The sequence below is a fragment of the Ursus maritimus genome, unplaced genomic scaffold (assembly GCF_017311325.1).
Source record: "Ursus maritimus isolate PB19 unplaced genomic scaffold, ASM1731132v1 scaffold_4, whole genome shotgun sequence".
NCBI lineage: Eukaryota > Metazoa > Chordata > Mammalia > Carnivora > Ursidae > Ursus > Ursus maritimus.
The window spans coordinates 62,282,859-62,305,701 of record NW_024426552.1 but is presented as its reverse complement, the minus strand read 5'-3'; the positions used below and the strand labels follow the sequence as shown (position 1 = coordinate 62,305,701).

At 44.7% G+C, this 22,843-nt stretch overlaps 1 protein-coding gene and 1 non-coding gene across 2 annotated transcripts in view; one reads left to right on the top strand and one right to left on the bottom strand.

Annotated features, from left to right (window-relative positions):
• Positions 1–22,843, bottom strand: part of ARHGAP31 (Rho GTPase activating protein 31) — a 101,306-nt gene that overhangs the window by 13,290 nt on the left and 65,173 nt on the right. Inside the window, exons 4-8 of the mRNA XM_040621295.1 lie at positions 14,967–15,049; positions 13,909–14,016; positions 13,111–13,253; positions 7,272–7,470; positions 5,047–5,171 (exon numbers count right to left, since the gene is read on the bottom strand). Of these exons, the coding sequence (XP_040477229.1) occupies positions 5,047–5,171; positions 7,272–7,470; positions 13,111–13,253; positions 13,909–14,016; positions 14,967–15,049 (658 nt within the window). The remainder of the gene's footprint in view (positions 1–5,046; positions 5,172–7,271; positions 7,471–13,110; positions 13,254–13,908; positions 14,017–14,966; positions 15,050–22,843) is intronic.
• Positions 8,336–8,472, top strand: LOC121100544. Its single transcript, XR_005832301.1, has one exon. It is a non-coding gene; the product is annotated as a small nucleolar RNA SNORA42/SNORA80 family (small nucleolar RNA).

Here is a 22,843-nt window from a genome sequence, read left to right as displayed (position 1 = left end):
TAACGATGTGGCCTTGGTGGCCACAGCAGCTACTTTTGGGAACAGTCCCCAAGGATTCCCTGGCTTCATTTCCATTTCAGTAACTGAGCGCTCAGGGCTCCTTGGCCCATGACTATATTTAGCACATAGTTTTCTGTCTGGGACCTTGTCCTGACCTCATGGAGGTACATCTACCAGTTTTCTGGCAGCTTTGGAGTCCTCAGGTCCCCTCTCTTAGATTATCCCTATGGCTTTGGACTTCCCTGCTTACTTTGGGGAGTTCCCTGGACTCTCCCTGTGGGATAATTCCAGTACATCCCCTTCGTCCATCCCCCTCCAAAAAGTCCCCAGTGTTATACATGGTCAATCAATTTTTAAAATTCCCTTAGTTATGGAGTTTGGAAAAGATTTAAAAAATTATTTAAATATGTTAATCCACTGACTCACTTTTTTCACATGCATATTTCAACAAATAGTGAGTTTGTGTCACTTACAGACACCATGCTGGCAGATATGACCATAAGCGGCCTCCACCCCTGGTCTTTAGTTTTGAGGGTCCCAGCAACACTCCTCTGGTGAAAGGTGGGCACTGAGGGCCCCTAGTTAAGGTCAGAGAGCCCCTTGTGCTGGCGCTGATGGCTCTTTCATTTCACCCCTGCGTCCCATCACAATTCAGCCATTTCAATGATCTATCTCTGATTAGTTTGTTCATGAAATCTTAGACCCGTGGCTTCCAACCCTGGCCACATTTCAGAATCATTACCTGGGGAACTTTCTTAAAAATGACCAAGATTCTGGCTTCCCCACAGACCTCCTGAGGCAAAACTGCTACGGGTATGAACGTCTGAGGTGCAGCCAGGCTCAGACCCCCTGGCCAGGGACATCCTGTGCATTCTGTGAGGAGACTGCCATTTGATCCAGCACCTTGGACTTCTTCCTTTTGAAAACCACATGGTGGAGGCGGGGGTGGGGTGGGGGGGTGGTGTTGGAAATCTTCCTAAGGCAAGATCAAAGCAGATCTTTTATTTCATTGTTTTGCTCTATTGTTTTTGACTTTTTGTTGTGTGGTAAACTTCATTCATCGTATCACCGATTCTGTAACTGAAATTCTCTTTGATGGTCTTAAGCAAATCTCTTTATTATTAGATCAGGAGTTCCTTGCCAGGTACTCCTCCCGTCCAATTCTCCTTTGAGAATCCTAATTTCTGATTTGTATCTGATCTACGGTACCTGTGGCAACCTGCCCTCTTCACCTGAGATATCCTTCCAGTTGGTGAAAGCCATGTTTCCTCATACGGTGAATGCTGTAGATGCCTACCCAGAATCAGTTTCCTTTTCTCCCTCTCACAGAACCCTTGTACTTCTTGGCTGCATCTGACTGTAAGCCCATTCCGCACCCCAGCGGCTGGTTTAGGAAGCCAGGCCTAAGCCAGTCAGCACAGGGCACTCCCTTGGCCAGAGGGATTGAGCCATATGACTCAGTGAAGGCAGCTGAGATGGGGTGGGGTGGGCAGTGTTTCTGACGGGGAGCTGCTGGGAAAGAAGGGCCCCTGCTCTTAGGAGCAAGCTGCCAGAAATGATGTTCTTTCTCCTTCTGGACATAGTGATAGTCAAAGATAAAGCCTAGAAGTGCTATAGCCACTTTGTTGCAGCAAAGAAGCCAGCCAGACAAGGGATGATGCTGACCCAAGAGCTGGCGAAAACAGGGGAATGGAGACAGAGCCACTGCGTTAAGCCCTGAAGCCTTCCCTTCATCTGGGTGTCCCATTACAGAGCCCCGTAAGTGCCGTCACTGCATAAGCCAGTTGAGTTGGATGTATTCCTGTTTCCAGCCTAAGTCACCATAACTGCTGGACCCAGTGGCATCCCTCATTACTCCAGTAGGCAACGTGAAGATTCCTCACATCTGTGTTTGGCATACAGTTATCACTGGCTTCAAGGCAAGTCCTTCAAAATATTTTCGCTCATTTTTCCTATAAGCATTCATTTCCCCCCAAAATCTTTATTATTAAAAACTTCAGGGGCACCTGGGTGGTGCATTCAGTTAAGAGTTGGACTCTTGGTTTCCACTCAGGTCATGATCTCCAGGTCATGGGATGGTGTCCTGTGTCTGCTTGAGATCCTCTCCCTCTCTCTCTCCCCCACTCGTGTGTGTGTGTGTGTGTGTGTGTGTGTGTGCGCGCGCGCACTCTCTCTCTCTCTCTCAAATAAATAAAATCTTAAAAAAAAAACAACTTCAAACATTCACAAAATTTGAAGATCTCTAAACCTACCACCCAGGTTGACATTTGCCATATATTTGCTTTCTCTATTTCTATATCTGTATCTACCTACTCACTTAAGTTTTGCTGAATCATATGAAAGTGAGTTTCAGTATTTTGACACTTCATCTACTTCATCTTTACATACTTCAATGCTGGGGCGCCTGGGTGACTCAGTTGGTTAAGTGTCTAACTTAGGCTTGGGTCATGATCCCAGGGTCCTGGGATCAAGCGCCACATTGGGCTCCTCCCTCAGCAGGGAGCCTGCTTCTCCCTCTGCCCCTCACCCTGCTCGTGCTCTCTCAAATAAATAAATAAAATATTTAAAAATAATAATAAGTAAATAAATACTTCAACCTTAGCATATGCTTCCTAAGAACCATTAGAACCCTATGAAAATTTACAATTCCTTAATATCATCTAATAACTTATCTAATAATAATAATAACCAAAATTATCATTTGTAGCCTCCTTTTTCAAAGGATCCAATCAAGGTTTGCACATTGCATTTGTACACTTACCTTTTACAAATTGTTTCCATAACTATTGCCCCCCATTTAAAAAAAAAATCAGACTTTCAGTCTATCACACTAAAGGTCATTGTGGCAGATTTCTTCAGACTTCCCTTTATGACAGTATTCAGCTGGATTGGTTATAGTCCTCATTGTACCGTGATTCCCTCCGTTCCTTCCTGCACCAATTCCCATTCATTATTCAGATATCATTCCTACAAGGCAACACTCCTATTTAAAAATTATAACCCTGGCATGAGTCATGGGGGAGAAGGGACAGATCTTCCTTATACTACAGTTCAATTAATCAATGTAGAAGGAATGATGGAAACAGAAAATGACCATTCGGCAAACACCACAGTAAAAGCTGTTATAATAACAGTAATAACTTTTGGGGTACCCAGGTGGCTCAGTCTGCCTTTGGCTCAGGTCATGATCCCAGAATCCTGGGATCGAGGCCCAAGTCAGGCTCCCTGCTCAGAGGAGAGCCTGCTTCTCCCTCTCCCTCTGCTGCTTCCCCCTGCTTCTATTCTCCCTCTCTCTGTCAAATAAATAAATAAAATCTTAAAAAAAAAATAGCAGCAATAACGTTTGCAGGCAAGAACCATTGATTGATGCTAAAATTCAGGGATGAAAGTATAATGAGAAACAGGATATTTTCATAGTCTCAAATATCTCCCACAATATACTTGTTAATTAGAAAGGAGAAAATAGTACCTTTACATGGGCCAGCGCTTTAAGCAAGTGACCAAAGTCAACACCACCAGCAAAAAGAGATTGACACCATGTGCCTCCTGACCAGACACGCGGAGACAGGCACAACATTCATAACTTCAGTCAGATCAGGAAAAACCAGACAACCCAGGCTGAAATACAGTCTACAAAATAAATGGCCATACTCTGCCAAAGTGTCATGGTCAGAAACACCGAGGAAATGTCCAAGACTGGAGGGATTAAGGAGGCATGACGACTGAATGAAATGTGCATCCCTGGACCAGAAAAAGGATATTAGCTGTACAATTGGTCAATTATGAGTAAGGTCTGTAAATTACTTGATAGTATTATATTGATGTTAATTCTTTGGCTTGGTTCGTTGTGTTATGGTTAACATCAAAAGCAGCTGCGTGAAGGGTGCAAGGGTTCTCTGTGTACTATTTCTGCAACTTTTTTTTGTAAATCTAAAATTATTTAAAAAAAAAAAGACTCCCTAGTTAATCTTTAAGTTTATGTTTCAGGTCTATTGAGTTTGACATGATCAAAGACCTAAGAAGCAGAGCTACAGGGGGCGGGGGGATATCTCTCTCTATATATATATATGTATATATATATATCCCCTCATATATATGATAAATAAATATTTATAAAATAGAAAATCTATATTGGTCTCTGTCCCTGTTTTAGGAGCACAGGGCTGCTAAAACCCTTGTAACGTCCTAGGTGATAAGAGTGTCTTCTGTTCTAATGAGGCCACTCTGGGTGGGCTCCTGGTTGGGGGATGGTCACCAGAAAGACCAAGCCACGATTAGAAGCTTGGAATGTTCAGCCCCACCCCCTATTCTCTTGAGAAGGGAGAAGGGCTGAAAATGGAGTTTATGATTGATTATGCCTATGAGATAAGCTTCCATAAAATCCCAATAGTATGGGGTTCAGAGAGTCTCCAGTTAAGCAAACACATCCACACCAGGGGGGGAGGTGACGCACCCCAACTCTGTGGGGTAGACAGAAGGTCCTGTGCTCAGGACCCTCCCAGACCTCACCTTACATATCTCTTCAACTGGCTGTTTGTCTGTGTCCTTCATCATATCCCTCGATAAACTGGTCAACATAATGAAGTGTTTCTCTGAGTTCTGTGAGCTGCTCTAGCAAATTAATCGAACCCGAGGAGGGGTCTTTAGAACCTCCAGTCTACAGCTGGTTGGTCAGAAGCACAGGTGACAGCGAGGCTTGTGACTGGCGTCTGAAGTGTGTGAATGTGCGGGGTGGGGGGCCGTCTTGTGGGAACGAGCCCTTAGCCTGTGGGATCTGATGCTGTCTCTGGATAGACCGTGTCAGAACTGAGCTAAGCTGTAGAACAGCCAGTGGTGTAGCAGAGAGTTGCTTGCTGTGAGGAAAAACCTCCACACATTTGGTGACCAGAAGTGTCAGAAGTGAGGTGTTGTGTGTAGGCAGTGAGGAGACACACAGGAGGGAAACAGTAGCGCAGAACTGGGTTTTTCCTACTCAGGAGGTGGACTGAATGGAGTTTTTCTGATATAATATATATCTGATATAACATAACTGCTAGTGAGTCTTACCTGAGAGCCTCTGTCCTCTCACAAATACACTCCCATTTCTACTCAGCTTTGATTTGGAGTCTGATCCAGAACGTCCCAGGTTAAATATTGATTTCCACTTCTTCGATTTACTGGAGAGCTTTCTTCTAAAAAGGGATAATAAAGCCATAATAAAGGGTTAGTTTGGTGACTGGTCATTTCACTGGGACCTTTAAATTGAGAAGGAATAGCCCAATCACGTTCTTGGTTATGAATGGCTCTGACGTTTCAGGAAATTCCTCTCTAAAACTCAGTTTGAACCCGAGTCTGGCCCTGTCTAGGGATGCCCTGGACGACTAAGCTAGGCTGTCATATTCCTCAGGGGAAGGGGCAAAGGTGTGCTATTAAAGGCAGGGGTGAGGGCAGACAGAGGCAGGATGGGTGGGAGACTGGGAGATCACAAGCAAGCACACAGTTCTGGGAATTCTGGTAGGAATTCTGGTAAGCACTGCAGTTCTGGGTTTTCAAAGACACCTATTTTTTAAGGAGTAAACACCAAAGACCAAAGAACTCAGTGCCATCATGCCCCCTCTACTTTGGCCGTTCTGCTTGGTCATCCACAGGTGAGGAAAGGGCTGGCAAAGACTTCCGTGGACTGAAAAGGGGGCAGATGAGAAAGTGACTTGGGAAAAGGTCTGGCCTGGGAGAGTCAGAGGCTGCAGGGTGTGGTCAAAGATCGCTGCGGAGAAAGGCGGAGGGGGTGGGGGGCTGGGGGGGCGATTAGTGTGTCTCTGGCTTCACTCTATTGCCCTGATGCCTCTTGCCAGGCTCCCTCAGTAGGAGGCAGGAAAAGGAGAGTCTACACTGGCTCTGGAGAGCCTGGGGCCAACAGAGGTCACCACCAGAGGTCACCCTAGAGGCCCTGCCCCGCTCTGGCTCTCCCAGCTATCAGACTCCATAAAGTTCCACGATGAAACCTTCCAACTTGTGGGTTCCACAAAGGGCCTTTTCTCCACAGGGTTCTCAGAGAACATCCAGATCTCAAGCCCAACATGTTCTTACAATGAATCAGAGATGGATCTGCAGTGCTTGGTGGTTTCTTTTGAATCCAGCCCAGTTTTTTTCAAGCACTTGGCCACGGACGTATTTTATAGGGTCACATACCTTGGGGTATGATGAACCCATGTGCGGTTAAGGCACAGAGAAATGCACTTCATGGTCCACCTGGGGTACTCTCCTTTCTAACCCCCGGGTGGAAGTCTTATTCTCCAGGGATTTAGGGAGCAAAATAATGGGGCTCAGTCTCGAGAGAACATGATCCATGTACTTCAGGAAGTGGAGGGGTTTCTCACCAGGTGACATCTAGGTGTGCCATTGCCATAATGCACATGCACCGTGACAGGCACCCCTTCCGCTGGGTAACATGGCAGTACTCCTCCCCCCTCAAAGGGAAATAGCGCCACCATCTTGGGGATCATGCTGACAAGAAGACCGAGGTGCCTATTTTCATACCTCTTTCTACTGACCAAACATTGAGGACGACAGTCTCCAGTGAAAAATTCGCTTTTCAGCCCTTCCGCCTACTGTCTGCCTAGAGTTTGGGGCTCCTGCTTTAATCACGGCCGACTTTTTACAGCAGGGTGTGAAGCCGAGAAGGGAAGGGGAATGTGGGGAGACCAGGGTTACAACAGAGGAAGCAATGAAGAAAGAGAATATTCTATGAATAAAACTGATGTTTGGTTTGGTTTTGGAGGGGAAGGAGGGCTCTGACGGACATGGAAGGAGGCATGGAAGCCAGGCGTATGTGTCCCCAAGTGCCACCTGCCCAGAGCTCTCAGTCTAGAGTGGCACTGCTTGTCAGCTTATCCTCCATTCATCTCTACGGCTTTTATAATGTCACCTGGAGGTGGAGGGTGGTGAGAGGGAGTCAAGTTTTTTATTTCAGCAAGCTTCCTTCTGAAAATGTCAAGATGTTTTGTCTAAACTAAGGAGAAAGGGATTTTAGCCATGACTCTTGACCCCTATGAGCCCGAGCCCCACCCCCATCATGGTACTTAGGGATCTCTGATGGGGAGCTGGTCTTGATAACTTGGGGGCAGGGAGGGAAGACATCAATCACCAGTGAGAGAGAGTTGTGGAGGCAGCTCCCTTCTCTTCCAGAATATTCCCTTACATCCAGACCTGCAACCTATGCTGAGACTATATGACTACCTCCTCTGTCCCCCTCCACCCAAATCCTCCCCAGAATTTAAGAGCATGCTGCTTACTTGTTGTCTGGTAACTCAAGAACGGTGTGGAAGAGGGTGCCCATGGGAGGGACAATTTCAGGCAAGCTATTCTCTCTCCTTTCCTTCCGAGCAGGATGGTTAGTAGCCAGGCTCCGGGCCTGGGCTTCCTCCAGGCTCACCAGCTTCATGGGCAAGGAGAGAGCTGGCAAGGTCAGGCTCTTCGTGATGGGCGGGTTTTCTATACAAAAAAGAAAAGAGCTCAGTCATGGAAGGAGGCCTGTGCATTGGGTATAGCCAGATTCCCCATCCACAGCACCTCCATTCCTGACCCCCTGACAGGAGGCTTCTGGGGACTTTGGGGGTTGGGGGCAGAGGCTGCACATAGGAAACTGGCAACCTCATGGCCAGCCAGCCAGCAGGCACGTAGGGCTTCAGGAAGCAACCTGTACTTCTTGTACTTTTCCCTCCCTCCCTCCCTTCTCTCCTTCCTTCATAGGAAAACATTTATTGAGCATCTACTGCCTAGTACTTCGGCCAGGTGGGAACGTATGTCCAGCCATAGGTGTGGCCTCGCTCAGCCAGAACAGGGCAGGAGACCGTTCCTGCTCCCTGCAGCTGCAGACCACACGCTCCAAGGCGATTTAACGTGGGCGCCTGTACTGTCCCTAGATCACTAAGGTTTAACCTCTGCGGTGAAAAGACAGTTTATGGCCTATACTATTTCCTAAAAGATAGCTGGCTTTTTACTCACTACTCAGTGGTGTTAAGTGTATGCAAGCTAATCTTTTCTTTCTATGGTTTTGGGGGGGGGTTGTTTTTGTTTTTGTTTTTATTTTTTGTTTTAAGAAATGGAAGTGATGATGATAGATCAATGGTGTCCAGGGTCCTCTCTTTTCTCCAAGTCATTGGTTCTCAACTTGGGGCAATTTTGTAGCCCCCCTCCCCCCTTCCCCAGGGACACTTGGCAATGTCTGGAGACATTTTTGGTTGTCATAAGCATGTGTGGGAGTACTACTGGCATTTAGTGGGTAGAGGCCAAGGATGCTGCTAACTATCCCACAATGCACAGCGCAGCCCCACACCAAGAGCTAGCCGGCACCAGCGCATGGGGCTGCACTAATGGCGGGCCCTTCTCTGTGGGCCTCTCACAGTGGACCCATGCCAGAGAAGCGGGCAGCCCCAAACCATTGCCCAACCTCCTCACTGGTGGGCTGTGAGCACTGAAGAGGGCTGTTGAGTGTGGAAAATGGAAAAGGAAAAGAAACCCCAACCACACGCACAAACAAAAAAAAAACAAAAAAGAACTATCCAGCATGAAATGTCAATAGTGCCAAGATTGAGAAACCTTGATCTAAGTAAAAGAAGAGGAGGTCTAAGTTGGCCTCTGTGTGGTGTTTGGCACCCTTGCCAGTTTTTTGGAACTTCAGAAGGTGTGAAGAGACTCAACGATAACTTGGACCAACAGAGACTAAAGCAATCTTTTTTGGTACAGGACTCACCTAATTTTCAGAAAGCACCGTGATGGCACTATTTCTCTTTGCAGAGCATGACCGTCTCTGGGAGGAGGGAAATAAAACCACTGACCAATGGCCTGGTAGAAAACAGAGACAGTGTGCGACACTGGGGTCCTTCCAGGAGGAAAAGCATGGCAGTCTTTCAGCAGGACTGCAATTAAGTAAATCCATGATTCTAAAAACTTTTCAGTAAAGTTTCCAACTTTAACGCAGCTTTCCAACTTAATCTCAAGGAGGTTAAAATATTTAAATTTTATATATTCTTAATATTTGCATTCTAGATTGTTTATGATTTGTTAATTATTTATTTACTTAAAAATTTCAATCATTCTGGGAGCAACTGGATCAGTGGGAGGAACCTACACTGCCCAGTCAGGAGAGCTCGGTTGGGTTAGCACTTACCTCTCCCCCTAGTTTCAGGCTGCAGTGTCCTAAGGCCTGCTCATTGTCTCTGCTTAGATGTTTAACACGCATCTCTAACTTACCAATCATTTCATAACACAGCTTGTGATGGCTGCTCTTCACCACTAAACTGCTACCCCCTCCCATCTTGGCCAAGTCAGTAAATGGCGCCATGGACCACCCAGCTGTAAGCCGAAATCTGGAGGAGTTATTTTTCATTCATTCCTTTTTCTGATGCACCACCTCCCCCCACATCCAGCCTATAAGCAAGTCCTATAACTCTTACCTCCAAAATGCATCCCAAATCTAGCCACCTTCCTTCCGTCCACTGCTAACATGCTAGTCCAGGCCACCATGATTGCCCACCTGCCATTGCTCCTTCACTGGTCTCCCTGCTTCCAGACTTGCTGCCTTTCCATCTCTCCTTCACACCACGGTCAGAATGCTTGGACTCTGCACTCCCTGCTCAAAATCCTCAAATGCTTTCCCATGGCGCTGAGAACAAACCAAACTCCTAGCTTGACCTACAAGGACCTTCCATCTGCTTTCCCTCTCCTCTTTGCCCACTGACCCAGTGGTCTACAAAAATACACAGTAAAAATTTTTGAATGTATACTCCCATTATAAATTATACATATATGCCACTGTATTAGTGTTATATATAACAGAAAACACAAAATCATAGAAATTACAAAATGTACAATAGAAAGAAACGAAAAAGAAATGCTAATAGTTTCTTCCAACACCCGTGGTTCAGTACTTCAGTCTTTGGTGCCCCCTAGGGTGGGGCACACCACTTTGGAGACCCCACTGGCTCTAGCCACACTGGCCTACTTTCTGTACCAGTCCAAGCCCCTTTCCATTTCAGAGCTTTTATAATCTCTATTCTCTGTGTTTGGAACATTCGTCCCCCAGATCCTCACATGACTGGTTCCTTTTGTCATAACGTCTCAGTTCAAAGATCACTTCTTCAGAGACCATGGCCATTCTGTACCAAAACAACACCACCAAATCACTGACCGTTGCATTAACCTGCTGTGTTTCCCTCATGCTGTTTCGTGTCTTTGAAGTGATAATCTATTTATTTGTAATCTTGTATATTGCTTGCCTTCCCAACTAGACCATAGCTCTCTGCACGGCAGGATCTTTGCCATTTTGCACACTGATGTGTCCACAGTGTGTAGAATAGTTCCTGGCACCTAGAAGTTGCTCAATGCATATTTATGTTTTGTTTTGTTTAAAAGATTTTATTTTTATTTATTTGACAGAGAGCATGAGCACAAGCAGGGGAGCAGCAGGCAGAGGGAGAGGGAGAAGCAGGCCCCCCACCGAGCAGGGAGCCCAAAGAGGGGCTCGATCTCAGGACCCTGGGATCATGACCTGAACCGAAGGCAGGCACCTAATGACTGAGCCACGCAGGCGCCCCGCATATTTATGTTTTAATGAATCTTGGGTACATCACAATCTCTCTGGCCTCATTGATCTGATTTATTAAACAAAAGTATTGGATTCTATGACTACTAAAATCTTTCCAATTTGAAATAGAGCCCTATTTCCAAATCTGAAATTCCAAAGGGTATGGCTTCTTCCATTTTGTGTAAACATTAACGATGCTATCTTACCAGTCAATACGAATTCATGACAAGAACATTTAAATGAACTGCATTGTATAATAAGTATTAGAGGCAATCAAGAGTTAAAGACTCATGAGTGATTTGGATTTTAGTGTACAGTACAAAAGATGATCAGGCAATGGTCACAAAGAGAACAGGCATTTCCAGGCTGGAATCAGGAACAGCTTTAACACTAGTAGTCGTGGATAGGACCTGCTGTTGAGAAGAACATTTCCCAAAAGTCATTACTTCTCCACAATGGTTTATTGGCCTATTTTCCTGTTTTTTTTTCCCCTTCATAGAGACAGCATAGAGTTAAGGAAAGAGCAATGGGCTGAAAAATTAGATTCAACATTCAGTGTCAAAGTTACTAGTTGTATGGCCTTGGGCAGATACTAAGCTTTTCTGGTTCTCTGGTTCTTCGCATATAAAATAAGGTCGATAACAACTTTCTGGTTGTGATAAGCCCACAAGATCATGTACAGGGAGCGCCTGCAATCGTTCCTGGCATAGAATAAGTCCCCAATAATTTACCGGTTGATTCAAAAGGATGAATGAATGCATGCATCTTCTCACCTACCTTCCAAAAGGATTTATATAGCTTACGATAAAAAACACATCTATAGTGGGAAGGTTAAAATAAAGATAAAAGAAACATTAGCCACTCCTAAGTATATAACAAAGAGAATCGAAAACGTGTGTTCACACAAAAACCTGTATTCACAGCAGCATTATTCTTAATAACCAAAAAGTAGAAACAACCCAAATGGCCATCAAGTGACAAATGGATAAACAAAATGTAGATTAGGCATACAACAGGAGATATACTAGTCATCCATAAAAAGGGAGGAAACACTGACGTACGTCACAATATGGGTCAAACTCAGGGAACATGTGCTAAGTGAAAGAAGTCAGTCACAAAAGACCACATGTTGTATGATTCCATTTATATAAAATGTCCAGAAGAGGCAAATCCCTAGAAATAGAAAGTAGCTTTGTGGCTGCCAGGGTCTCAGGGGAGGGCGAAATGTGCAGAGACTGTTTCATGTGTATGGGGTTTCTTTCTGGAGTGATGCAATGTTCTGAAATTAGATGGTGGTGATGGTTGCACAATTCTGTGACTACACTAAAAGCCACTGAACTGTATACTTTAAAATGATTAAAATGGTGAATTTTATGCTATGTGAATTTTATTTCAATAAAAAATTTTTTCAAAGGAAGGTTACAAACCACATAGAGGACGGGTAGGGGTGGGAACAATTATACCGGGAATCAGAATTGGATGTTAACTGCAATTGATTATTCTGATGGTTATGCTTGTTTTTTCCAACTACATTAGCTAAACTAGAAAAGAATGCTTTAATCAGCGAACACAAATATTTTGCAGATAGGGTTCTCATACACCACTGGCTCTCCGAGTGTGGACCCTGACCAGCAGCAGCAACATCACCTGAAAACTCATTAGAAATACAAATTATCAGCAGCATTCCAGACACACCGAATCAGAAGTTCTGGGGATTAGGTCCAGTAATCTGTGTTTGAACAGCCCTCCAGGTGATTGTGACGTATGTTAATGTTGGAAAACTCACACAAGTGATAGTTACAAGGCTTCTTGACCAACTAGATTTTCTGATTTTTACAAATTAAGCTCACAGGAGTCCAAGCAACAGAAACCAATTCACTCCTAGTGTGCATTATATCATTATGAGAGCTACCGGGAATCATAGTCTTGCACCTTCTCACGTCCAGCCTCAAAAGCTCTATCTTTCTCACCAACATGGCCACACAGGGTTTCAGCGCTAACCAGTCTCTGCGTACGCATGCCCACAAACACACACTCATTTTTGTATGCCTAGTGCCTGGTGCGGGACAGAACAAAGCAAACACTCAAACGTTTGCGAAGAGAACACATTCTGAATATACATGTGCGTATGGCCATGCTGCCTCTTAGCACATTCACAGAAAACTCCAAGAGGAAGATGTAAGGGTCTTCTGAAATACCACAATGACAGTAAAGGTGAGGGAGGAATGTTACCTGTAGATAATAATCCAGAAAGTTAAATAACTCACTAAAACCAATAGATTATTCCACGGCAGAACTCTGCATTCAAGGCATAGGTCATGTGTGCAACTGCTCACTGCTACGGCCACCCACGAACGCATCTTGCTGCACACAGCCCAACATACACGTATGCACGATCCCCAGACGCTGACACACGGAGCAGTCAGCCCACACACAGCCAACACTCAGAGCTAGAAGCAAGCCCACCCTAACTTCTTCTTGGGCCCCGTGAGTAAGGCAAAGAAGAAGGATGGCCTGGTGGGGAGTGTGCCAGAAGAAGCCATTACCGTTGTTCTCCAAGGACGCAGGCGTGCCGTTGTTAAAGATTTGATCCACATGATTCAATATGAATTCAATCACCACCTGCTGGACCCGAACTGCAAGGAAAGCCGCATCTCCATTGCAACCAGTGGCTTCGATTTCTTTGGACCTAAATTATGGATGAAACACATTCAGTGAGTGAGTCCACCCCCCAACGGAAAGCAGTCGGGAGAGCCGGTACAAGCCCCATTTCCTAAATGTATACAGTTTGTTAACCTCTAGAATATTTGAACTATTTAAGACCTATTGAAAGGACTCTCCAAAGGCTGTGAAGCCCAACACACTGAACAAATTTGGAAAACAATTACCAGGTACCATACATTGCTAGACTATAAACTGTATTTGTGAATATACAGGAATTGATTATTTCTGCATCGGATTTCTTTCCACCCCCACCCAATTGTTCTGTGGGTCAGGCCATCATTTAGGAAGTCCTATGAAGCAGTGACCCCACCAAAACCAACAAAAGCCAATGAGCCCTAAAGATAAGAAAGGCCTTTTCAAGAAATTATAACATACAGACCCGTAACTTTAGCCACATGCTGGTTGTAACCAGAAAACGCCTTTGGAACCCAGAGTTGCCAGGATAGCAGACAAAGAGCTCAGGCTATTAAAATCGTCTTAATTTACATGTGTTACAAATAACCACTTAGCTACAGGTTTGTCTTCAAGGGGCTTCAGTTTTGAAGAATCCAGTCTTCGTTTCAGTTGGTGGGCTGCTTTGAGCCCATGGGGTGGTAAGAGGGTGAGGGTGTGGTGGTTACCTGAGCAGGTTTGGCGCCCACACCAGGGCCAGGTTCCTGGCATGCATGTTGGTCTTGCTGCTGAAGGAGGCAATGTGGGCCAGGTGTCGAATCAGGTATTCCAAGGTCCTGTAATGGTTCATTTTTTTTTTTTTTTTTTAACAAAGTTAGAAACTTCATTGCCTGTGTAAAGCCTGACATCTGGAGATAATTTCTAAGTTTGGATTTAAGAGAGTCTAAATATTTCTATCTCATGAATTTTGGAGGAATATCAGGAAGCTATCAAGATTGATGGAAATAATCTTCTTGGCTCTAGGCACACTGGCCCAGGGTGGAGAAGGGGTATGGTTTTGTCAGAAGTCAGCCGAGGCTGTTGGAGAACCAGAGACAGCTCCCTGGGCCTCCTTTTACCCAGGCCACCATTGCTGCCCACAATCTTGAAACTTGTTCTTATCTCTGCTCTTTCTGGAATTCTCCAAGCTATGGATAACTTGGTCCTTGTTAGTTAGAGAACTCATCTCATGGATGAATGACATCTGTTACCGTAAGAAGTTCTTTCTTATACCACATCAAAATCTTTCCCCTTGTTAAAAAAAAGGCTTAGAGAACCTGGAAAAGGTGGTAAGATGAGGGGCTAAACTGTGAGAAAAAAATGGAAGGATGGGATGATGTGGGGGATGGTACTGATGAGCAAATAGATCAGTCAACTAAAAGCTCAAGAGCTACAGCCAAACCCTATTTAAAAACCGTCCTGGATTCCAGAAATTTGCTTATGCTATGAATCTGGGTAAGAAGCTCGGATATCACAGCCAGTGAGGCTGGCTTTTGTGATCAGAATGACTTCCAGTGAGAGTCTGAGGAGGGCCCCACAAGTAAATAGGACATGGGCCTCCCCTTCCTGCCAATGTCCCTGGGTAGGCACCAACGCACTCTGATAAAAGTTGACCTGTTCACCCACCTCAAAATGCCACAGGAGAGTCACTGTCCACTGAACTTGTTCCCTTTTATGACACCAGCCTGCATCTCTGGTATTATACCACCTTGAGAGGCTGTAGACATCCATTACCAAGGATTCTTACCTATAATGGGATGGGGGAAGCTCCTGAATAACATTTTGGATTCGGGCCAGTTGGCCTTCCTCCGGGCAATGCGACACTGCTGCCTGTGGAGAAGAACGTGAAGTAGCCCAGTGAGTACTTGAGAGGGAGGACACCCACCGTGTCTCCTGGCTTTATTTAGGTTTCTGGTACACCAGCCTCCCAACCAGGCCTAGAGATCATCCTTCCAAGAGGCATGCTTTTCTAGTAAAAACCAACAACTAAAATCCGAGGGTTCGTGATGCGAAGTGTCTACAATAAGTGCACACGGTGACACGTGGATTGCTCAGGTCTGTGTGTGTCCTCAGAAGGTCGTTAGGTATCTGAAAAAGGTGTAGAATCTTGGGTGTGTGGTAGTGGCAGAGAATGACAGAGATTCACACTGGGAGAGATAAAGAGACAGAGACAGAGAGACGGAGATGACGGGTGGCTCCATGTCTACTCAGCCAGCTGTCTTCTTGGGGGCAAACAGCTACTCCCTACCTGACCTGACACTATTCCATGACCTCACTACTCAGTGGCTCATCTACTGTCATAGATGCTGATGTGAGGAAGCAGGGAAGACGAGCCTTCTCAGCAGGGTAAGAACTTTGTCTCTGAGACCTGATGGTCTCGCCTGGACGTGCTCTCTTGTTGTTTCCTGTGTGGGTATTTGTTCTCCTGAAACAGGGAAACCAAAGGGACCACATGGAAAAAAAAGCCCTTTTTTTTTTTTGCTCCTTTTCCTGCTTCTGTTCTTGCTAGGTCCTACGCCCCTCGCCTTACACAGGCCTTACAGAACAGATAACATACGTCCTCCTTGCAAAGGGAGAGAAGTTAATGATCTCTTTGGAGTCTTCCAGCACAATGACACGTAAGGAGGGACCTGGTGGAGTTGTCATGACCAGTCTCCAAGACCACTGACTCATCAAGACCCCCTCCTCCAGGGCATAAGGGACTTATGGAGCCTTTGTTCCTGGATTACTGAGAGGACACGTGCACCAAACCACCGTCCTCAATAAAAACCCCAGGCCCCACGGAAAGATGAGACTCACTCTTTTCTTCTTTCTAGGTCTTCTGGAAAATGCTCTGTCCATATCTACTCTCTCTATGTCTTCAATAAACTCTACTCTCACTTCTTCTTGGCTTGCATTTTGACTTCCATCCTCTGACAAGCCAAGGACCCTCTTGGCTGGTCCTGTGGGACCCCCCACTCTGGGTCGGAGGACCCAGCCAGCCTGCATCACTCCCACCTGCCCAGGGCCCTCAAGGAGAGCCAAGGGCATTCGTAAAGGCAGTGCGATCACAGGCTTGCCCAAAATTTCTGCATGATAAAGATGTCCCTGGGCAGATGCCTGGTACCCTGCCCTGAGAAGCTGTCTTGCCTGTGGCCAGGCTCAAGGGGTCCCCTTCCAGTGCAGCAGCGGAGTGCTTGAGAACTGCCAGTGTGGGAGCAGTACCTAAGTGCAAGGTCAATGGTAGTCACATCTTTTTTTTTTTACTGAGGTATGCTTTACGTACGTTAAAAACACACCAATCTTAAGCTAGAGCCCCATGCATTTTTTCATATGCACACACCCGTGTAACCCCACCTAGATCAAGACACACTTTAAAGAGAGCTCCTGAGCTCATGTCAATCTTTACGACCTTGAGTTCACAGGCATACGTGCCTTACACAGTCTTGAATTTCCTCCCAGTGCCAGAAACTTGCTTTCCATTTGTATATAAGGAAAAGTAAAATCAGGAATACATTCTTTACTTTGATAGATGCCGCCACCTGCAATACAGCCAGAAAGAAGGTCCTAGTGTGGTGTGGTTTTCTCATATGGTTCACCTCTGCTCAGGCTTCCGCAGCCTTTTTTTGCTTGTGTGTAAAGGCTGAAGCTCATACCCTCAGCAATGAGAGTTTTTAGGTACAGAAAAGTAGAAGGAAATGTACTGGGCACTTTCTGTTAGGCCAGGCCCTACCCTAGGCCACATGTGCTGGGTCTGTTCTGCTCTAACTTAGAGCAGAAGTCCTAAGGGCTGCCTGGCCTGGACTTCCTGCCTCCCTTACTTGTCTCCATTGTTTACCACAGCCCTCCCCACCATTACTGATATGATATCACATACTTATTGATTAGTCTATTGCTTATTGTCTCCCATGCTAGACGTAAGCTCTGCAGGTGCAGGGATGTGATGAGTCCTAGAGCCTAGAGCAGTGCCTGGCACCCAGTCGGCACTTCCTCCATATTTGTTGAATTTGTTATATTCCATCTATGTGGGACATCATGCCAGGGCTTTGTCCACCAATTTTTCCCCCTTTTCTTCTCTCCCTTCTCCCCTCCCCTTTTAATTTAATTGAAGTAAAACATACAAGAACACCAACTGTTTTAAAAGATTGTCAACATTCTCTGAGCAGGAAAACTTGAGATTTTGCTTCCTAAGCATTGGTGGGAGAAATGAGGAACCGGGAGGGTCATGGTCACAGGTGTCCCAATCTTCAGGTGGGGGTGCAAGCCTGAGAACAGAACCAGCATAAGCATGATCTCTGTTACAACCCTCAATTTTTGAGATACGGAGGAGGTGGAGGGTGGGAACAAGAATGGGGCCTGGAGTAGGAACCCTGACACCCCTGCTTTCTTCCTGAGAAATTCGTAATGGGGGCCAGGGGAGAGAAGCTCCTGAGGAAGGAGGGGCTGTGGAATGCAGTGTGGACCCTCCCACGTTCTATCCTGCAAAGGTGGACGGGTGGGAAGCCTCTCTTCCTCTCGGCAAACTTTGTACAGTACCCCCCCCTTTTCTAAAAATGTGTCTGGGGAATAAAGGTGCAGGTCAATTTAATAGCCCTCATGGAAAGTTTCTTTGATATTTTAGGAAGCTGTTAGTCATCTTTGTTCTGAGAGGCTGGGCGGGTCCTCCCCCGATGCCTGCAGGTCCCATTTGGGATTCTTGTTTATTTCATTGTTCACAGCCTCTCCCCATCCTATTAGAAGCCCTCTAGATCCTGTAGTTTCTCCTGGAGGGGTCCAGTCCTACAAACTTGTTTTTAGCTCTATGTTCCCCCATTAGGTTGGCTGAACCTATCATCAGGGAATTAGGGGAGGGGAGATGAAACTTTGCCTACCCCAATTTTTTGCCTGAAAGAGAATTTCACTCAACTTTTGCCAAGCTAATCTGGCTACGAGTTAAATCTTAAAAGACCTAGGATGAATCTGTGACTGTTTATTCTCTTCCAATCAGTATCAATGAGATCGGCTTCCTGCCCTTTGAGGACCTGGTCCAAGACTGGACTCTCTCTCCTTCTGGTGGACCCCTTGCTCTCGTTTTATCTGTTTACCTGAACACCACTGTCACCCTTAGAGCTCAAGTCCTGCTGCCTGGGCAGTCCTGTCACCAGGGGGAACAAACAACCCATGCCTCTCCTTTCCAGTTGTGCCCCAGCTACAACTCAGTAAATTATTTTAATCTATTAGCCTAAAAAGTAATTCATGCAGATCATTTAAAAAATGAAAGTATTCAGAGGAATACACGGAAGAAAGTCTTCTTGACGACCACAGACCTTCAGAGGTTGTCTCCAGAGGCAAACTCTGTGTGTCCTTCCAGACAGTCCTTATACCTTTCCATCTTTGTCACACATGTGGAACAAGCCTGATTGTGACAGAGAACTTCAACTACCTCTATTTGACCTCAAACTTTGAGTTAAGTTCTTCTTTCCAGCTTATCTCAACTCAGGCAAAAGACCCTGTGGGCAAAGCATCCTCTGAGGGGAATAAAACCACTCCTCTGGCCAGAAGGACTGCCCTAAGCCAGCAAGACCCCATATGACTGACCCCAAGACAAAGATCTGTTTGACCTTCGCTGCCCACCTGCATGTACTCACCCACCTTTGCCCCACATTTTCCTTGTATAAACCTGGAAAGTATCTTCGGGACTTTGTAGACGGTCTTGGAGACACTAGTCCGTGGTCTCCCCGGTGTTGACCTCACTGAAATAAATTCCTTTCTTGTTTCACCACCACTCATGTCTCTGCCTTTGGATTTCGTCAGCAGAGAGTGCTGGAACCTGGTCCTTGTGGCACCCCAGGAGTCAGGTGCTTGCAGCCCTGTGCCCCGGCTAGAATTACGTGACCTGGCCCATCTGCAATTTCCCGTCATCCTGGTCTGCCTGAGATTAAGGGTTTCCTGGGATATAGGTCCTAGGCAAACCAAGGGCAGTGGCCACTGCTCCCCCTTTCCCTGGTTTGCAGCAATCTTGAGCTCCCAGCCAGTCTGCTTTTGCCTACTGCCACCCACTAGTAGCCCATTCCAAGTGATATTTCAAACGAGGTGTGTGGGTCCACAAACCTGTCAGCAAAGGCTTACTAGGTAAGCATTTTCCAGTAGCTAGAGAGCAGGGAAAGGAAACACAATAACGAACAAAATGAACACTGCTTCTGTCCTCAGGAAGCTTGCAATTGAATGAGGGAGTCTGATAACACAAAGAAGTTATTTCCATATAAATTTAGTATAAAATTGAACACCTCTCTAAACTGCCTTCTCCAAAAATCCCAAATCAGCAACTTTTCTTTTGGGTGTAATAATTCTAGCTGAATCAATCTGAACAAAATTGAATTTTTCCTAAAATGAACTTTTCTTTCTGATAAAATTAACATGTAATATAGTAGGCTGAAAATTGCTCCAGATATCAGGCCCAAATCTCTGGAACCTGTCAATGTTACTTTATTTGGGAAAGGAGTCTTGGCAGATGTGATTCAATTAAAGGTTTTGAGAGGAGATGATCCTGGATTAACCGGATGGGCCCTAAATGCAATCACGGCTATCCTTATAAGAGGGAGGCAGAGGGAGATCTGACACAGACCAAAAGGAGAGGCCAGTGCCATCACAGGGGCAGAGATGGGAGTGATGTGGCCACAAGCCATGAGTGCTGGCAGCCACCGGAAGCTGGAAGAAGCGAGCTACACTTCCGCGCCGCCGCCCCCTCCCCCGCCCCACCACCGGAGTCTCTGGAAGGAGCACGGCCCTGCTCACACCTTGATTTCGGCCCGTGAAACTGATTTCAGACCTCTGGGCTCTTGAACTAGGAGGGATCAAATCTCTGCTGTTTAAGCCACTAAGTTTGTGGTGATTTCTTACAGCAGCTACAGGAAACTAATACGAGTGCTCAAAATTAAATTGTGAAACATGAAGGAGTTAATAATCCCTTGCTATCCTACCAGCCAGACGTAACAACTATTAACCTACTCACGTGTGAAGCATACACGAAGCAATCAGCCTGTCTTCCCGGCACCAAACACGAACACGCGTTGCTTCCTAGTCAGTCGCATATACTGCTTTCTGCCGTTTAACTTTGTTACATTGTGGCTGATAAACTACCCTTCAGAAATGCAACTTTTCATGGCTACCCAGGATCAAAAATAATAGATTTATTATCATTTACTTAACCTTTCCCTTATTGTTAGACACATAGGTACTCCCCACATTTGGGGATTATACTACCGCAATGAGACATTTAGAAGTCCATTACTTGTGTGCACATCTGATTATTATCTTAGAATGTAGTTCTAGAAATGGAGTTACTATATTTAAAAAATATGAGCACTTTATGATTCTCAATAGTAATTTCAAATGCCTTTCTGAGGTGTCCAGCCAATTCACAATTTTCAGCGTAGAAAACCAGAGAAGAGCACCTGCTGGCTCAGTCCATAGACCATGCAACTCTTGATCTGGGGGCTGTGAGTCCGAATCCCATGCCAGGTGTAGAGATTATTTGAAAATAAAATTTTAAAAAGATAACAAAGCACCATAAAAGAGCCAGTGTCACCACAAGGTTGCCAGCACGAAATACTGTTAAAAAATTGTTCTCTCATCTATGGAACATAAGAACTAGGAAGATCGGTAGGGGAAGAAAGGGATAAAGAAAGGGGGGGTAATCAGAAGGGGGAGTGAAGCATGGGAGACTATGGACTCTGAGAAACAAACTGAGGGCTTCAGAGGGGAGAGGGGTGGGGGAATGCGATAGGCTGGTGATGGGTAGTAAGGAGGGCACATATTGCATGGTGCTCTGGGTGTTATATGCAACTAATGAATCATCGAACCTTGCATCAGAAACCAGGGATGTACTGTATGTTGACTAAAATAATGTAATAAAAAACATTAAAAAATGTTTCTTTAATATGCAAATATATTTTTCTAATATTTATAATTTTTATTTTTAAATTAAAAATTTTTCTTTACATTTCAAAACTGTCTACTTAGGGTGCCTGGGTGGCTCAGTCAGTTAAGCATTTGCCTTTGGCTCAGGTCATGATCCAAAAGCCCTGGGATGGAGTCTCACATCAGGCTCTGCTCAGTGGGGAGCCTGCTTCTCCCTCTACCCCTCCCCCCTGCTCTCTCTCTCTCATAGGATCTCTCTGTCTCTCTCTCTCAAAAAAAAAAAAAAAAAAAGAAAGAAAGAAAAAACAAAAAACCTGTCTACCTGACTTTTTTAAAAAATTGAAGTGTAGTTACAGACGATGTTACATCAGTTTCAGGTACATTTGTAATTTTTTAAAAACTATATTTCTTCTATGAATCGTTGAAGCTCTTTGCTCATTTGTTTAGCAGGTGGTTTTTGTTATGTGGGTTTTTTTTTTCTTTTTATTAATAGGTAGGACTTCTGTATAATTAAAGAATATTAATCTCCTGTCATCTTTATTATAAGGTTAAAACTGTAGAAAAAGACAATAAAGTCTTATGCACAAAATGAAACAAAAATAAGATATTTTTGGTTGATTCAGATTGGCAAATAATTTAACAAATTAGAAATACCGACTGTTAGTGAGGCTGTAGGGAAAAGACCATTCTTATCTCTCTGGAGAACAATTTGACAATACATAACAAAATTTTAAAAAAGAGTTTTTTACACAATAAATCTAAATCTGTGATTTTTTCCTAAAGATATAAACAGAGAAAAGGATAAAGATATATGTACAAAAATATTTATTATCACGTTGTTTTATAAAAGCAAAGTGTTAAGAAACAAAAAGTCAAAATGTCTGTCAGTAGGAAACTGGCTTCAGAAATTCATTGCACATACAAGAAAATACTCTGCAAAAATAATGTTTCTCTATCTGTTAGCATGGAAAGATGGTCCCATTGTTGAGTTACATTCCAAAGCAGCGATATATAGTATTGAGAAGGAAAAATGGGGAGAGAGAAAGAGAGAGACAGATTGAGAGAGCTTGAGAAAGAGAGAGAGGCAAGGGAGAGATCTGTAATGATGTCTCCTGAAATGTTAGCAGCAGATATGCCTGTGGTGTGGGATTTCCAGCAATTTATACTTTCTCTTTTACACTTTTCTGTATTGCTTTCATTTTTGCAACAAAATTTTATTTTGATTTGAGAAAACAAAATACAACAAAAACACTATGTGAGGAATAAAAGAGTGAAAGAATTACCCACATGTTAACGGTAGCTGTCTTTAGTCTTTAAGAGAGGAGACAAAGTTCCTTTCTACTTTCCTCCATTTTCCAAACTGTCTTTTACCAAATATGATTACTTTTAAAGTGAGGAAATAATCACATATGGTGATGGTGATTATAATCTGGCAGACTCACATGAGACCCACAACTTTTCCTCCTGGTTCCCAGGAAAGACTCCTCTATGGTTTCAATGGTTAGAGGCTGCCATTATTTTTGACTTAGCCACTCAGCGCAGAGGCTCGTTTGTTTTCAGCCTTAGATCTCGAGGTCCCCTTAGATCTCTCAGGGTCCACAAACCCCTGACACTTCACATCAGATGGTGTATGTTGGCTTCTCTAGTAATCAACCTCTAGGCCCAAGTTTTTTATCTTTTGACCTAATAGTCTTCGTTAAAAAATTAATGTACTTTTAGTAGATGAGATTTTGAATGTTAAAGTCT